The sequence below is a fragment of the Lonchura striata genome, chromosome 1A (genome assembly GCF_050655825.1).
Source record: "Lonchura striata isolate lonStrDom1 chromosome 1A, ASM5065582v1, whole genome shotgun sequence".
Lineage (NCBI taxonomy): Eukaryota > Metazoa > Chordata > Aves > Passeriformes > Estrildidae > Lonchura > Lonchura striata.
In genome coordinates this window covers 37,558,046-37,561,171 of record NC_140741.1, presented here as the reverse complement: position 1 = coordinate 37,561,171, position 3,126 = coordinate 37,558,046, and the positions used below count along the sequence as shown (strand labels likewise).

The window sequence follows — 3,126 nt, the reverse complement described above, 5'->3', positions numbered from 1 at the left end:
CCAGAGGGAAAACCAAAGGTTTAGACTCTAGAAAACATTCTGAAAACTCAGAAACCAAGTTTCACACACCCATTCAGATTTATGTTTTTTTGGACTCTCTTTGCTTAATTTTGAAAGAAAAATGTTCCTTCCAAAATATTCAGCATTTTTACAGATGTTTACTGAAATGTGCAAAAACAAATAGTTTGAATTCACTTACAGCGACTTCCTTTTTTCCCAACATACCTGGTTTAGTAAGCAGATCAAAACCAGTTACAAATGTTTCACTGTGGGATTACAAACACTTTTTTAAGTGGAGAAATTATTAAAAAAAAATTTGTAGTGAAAGACCAGACAAAGAAAAACCAAGCTGTTATGCCTTCTAAATTGTCTGCATTCTTACAGCAAAGTACTACTATAATCCTTTTAATAGAAGTGCTGAAACTCTTAATAGATGCGAGTATCCCTAAGGAAGGAGATTTCAGGCATAATTTAAGTATCATAGTTCAATGGGAAATTACTTTTTAGACAAAATGCAACAAAATCTCCACAATTCTCTTGATTGTGAAAAGAAAAAAATAAGTGTATCTCTCTGCAAGAGAAAAGATCTTTATCAACACAAAATTGAAAGTGATAAATATTTTAAATCCTGCCAACTCCCAAAACATATCTGCAGTATAATTTTAAATACACACATGTAATATATAATCAGAATTTGTTTATATTCACCTCTGAACAGGTAAAAATAAAAAACCAAAACTAGTAATTAGTAACCAATAATCACAGTTTTATGCCAAAAAAAGAAAAGCAGCTTAGACAAGATTTTAGACCTACATTCTATAAAAACAATGAATTTCAAAATAAAACCCTAAGATGCTCTTAAGTAACTGTTTTAATTTTTAGTAACTTTATTTCTAGTTCAAAGTACATACAAACAAGATACAATTACTACAGATACGATGAGAAACAGCACTAAACTTAAATTCAGGTTCTCTTTGCTACTAATTTAATTACACACAAGAAAAAACCAAATCCAAGCAATGTTACCATTCCCATTTTTATAAGTCTTTTTTCCAAGGTGGCTGCTTTTTCTGGAAGTTTCACTTGGTTAGGTTTATCCTTCTTTTCATACTGAGACAGATGTTAAATCCATGTAAAAAGTGCAAAAAAAAAAAAAAGTTAGTGAGAAAGCTTCTTAAGTAGATTATAAAGTACCCAGTCATAAACATCTGTATGCAGCTAGGATTGATATTACTTATTTCTCTGTCCTACTTAATTTTAAATAAATGTGTGTAAACGTTCATCTTATCTGATGTTCAATTATTCTGTAACCTATATAAGAAAAACAAACTGTTCATTTACAAACTTAATTACTATGGAGTAAACCACTACTATTATTATGTGCTACAAAAATCTAATAACAAAATAATTGAACTCTATCTAATGTTTTAACTAGAACTTCTGCCATTTAATTACTAAAAGACCTGCTTCTTTAAAAAGGCAGTTAAATATGTAACAGATTCAACTTACTCAAAATTAAAGGGAGAGTGGAAAGTACCTAACAAGTGCCTTCTTAAATACATATCAAACCTGAGTGGAGTCTTGTCATAAAGGACAGCAGGGTTACGTTCCCATTTCCTACCTTACTTTACAGTGTTTGGAAGGCCGTCTCATTTACTGTATTTTCAAAAATTATATGCTAAGACATGTACTGCTGGCAAAGTTTTGTCATGACTAAGCTTAGCAAACAGTACTGAAAACTTCAAGGGAAGCATTTTATGTAAGAGGTTTAACTGTTTCACTTACATTCACATGTTCATAACAAACGCTTGGGTGCTCTACATTCAAAAGTGCTCCATTATAGATAAAGTAGCACAAAAATGTCTTGTATTAAAGTATTCGTAAGTGAAATTCATAAAACATAACAGGATTTTAAAAAGAAGGATTTGCATTTTTCAAGTAATTAGAAGGCTGTTTCACACTAGATACAAAGACACCATGCTTTGTCTCGACAGCTATAAAACCTTATGGACAGATAGTGAAGTGGCACTGAACTTGGAACCCTCCCAGCCCTTATAACTGGAGGCAAATATATACACAATTGATGATTGCATATGCAAAAAAAATGAATAAATAGCTAGCAAGTTCTTTGCCACAGTCACTACCTCTTAATATATTTGGTGTTAAAGGATTTATTGGGAGAAGGCTGTTATATTGCTCAAAATTAACTTAAACTACAGGAAATTGCATTAGTAGCATTATACTCAAGGTCTGAGTTCCACATGGCTTCGTTCAGCAACAAATTCCTTTCTGACACTGATGCTCCATTTACCCTACCCCAGTGGCCGTTCATTTTACCAGCCTATTACTTAAAATGACCCCATCTGACAAGAGAGTGTCACTGTGTTGGCTTGAGAATGACTGATGTGGTGCTAACATCTAGCCTTGACCTCTCCCACCCTCTTCTTTTGTCACTCTCCAGAGTTATCTGGGATGCCTCCCATTCAATCCATAAAACCTTAGTATCTTCCTTGTGAGCCAATAATTCTAAACAAAAGATTCCTTAATTAAAAAGTAAGAGTCTATTCAGCATGGCCTCTATGCCACAGTGGCTGTCCAAGAACACAGGGATACATTCCAATTAATTCTTTCATGCAGCAGAAAGAAAAATGTAGATTATGCTTTCTTTTGGAGATTCTCCACACTTCCGTGGAATATTAGAGATTATTTTTCTTTCTGTTCATGAAAAGGTGGAAGGGGGAGAGATTGATGCAATGTCCAAGCTAAGGCTAAACAGCTTTTGGCAGACCAAGGTATGAAACATTTCCCTGAGGGATGTCACATTTGAGGTTGCATCAGAAATTTGTACACAGTATTTAACAGCCTCACTCACACATACCCACCTCCACCACAAGGTCCTTCAGTTTGCCAACTTCTTCTCCCAACTTTTCAACACTGCAAATCACGTCTTTGCAGACTTCAGTATAACATTCAGTTGGTGCCCACTGTAGTATCATCTGTTAATAATTAGTTATTTGCCGTAATTACATAATGGTAGATTTTAATTTAGTATTCTACAGTTCATGTATCACAAAAGACAGTGCCAGAAAAGGTCTATAACTGCATTTATGCTGGGTTTTAATTGTA

At 33.7% G+C, this 3,126-nt stretch overlaps 1 protein-coding gene across 2 annotated transcripts in view; it reads right to left on the bottom strand.

Moving 5' to 3' along the window:
- Positions 1 to 138: 138 nt before the first annotated feature.
- The window catches only part of ASZ1 (ankyrin repeat, SAM and basic leucine zipper domain containing 1), a 36,523-nt gene continuing 33,535 nt past the window's right edge, over positions 139 to 3,126 (bottom strand). For both annotated transcript variants that reach the window (XM_021553458.3, XM_085568321.1), the window contains 2 exons: positions 2,883 to 2,996; positions 139 to 1,110 (listed from right to left, as the gene is read on the bottom strand). In XM_021553458.3, coding sequence (XP_021409133.3) covers positions 964 to 1,110; positions 2,883 to 2,996 — 261 coding nt within the window. In that variant the 3' untranslated portion in view covers positions 139 to 963. The remainder of the gene's footprint in view (positions 1,111 to 2,882; positions 2,997 to 3,126) is intronic.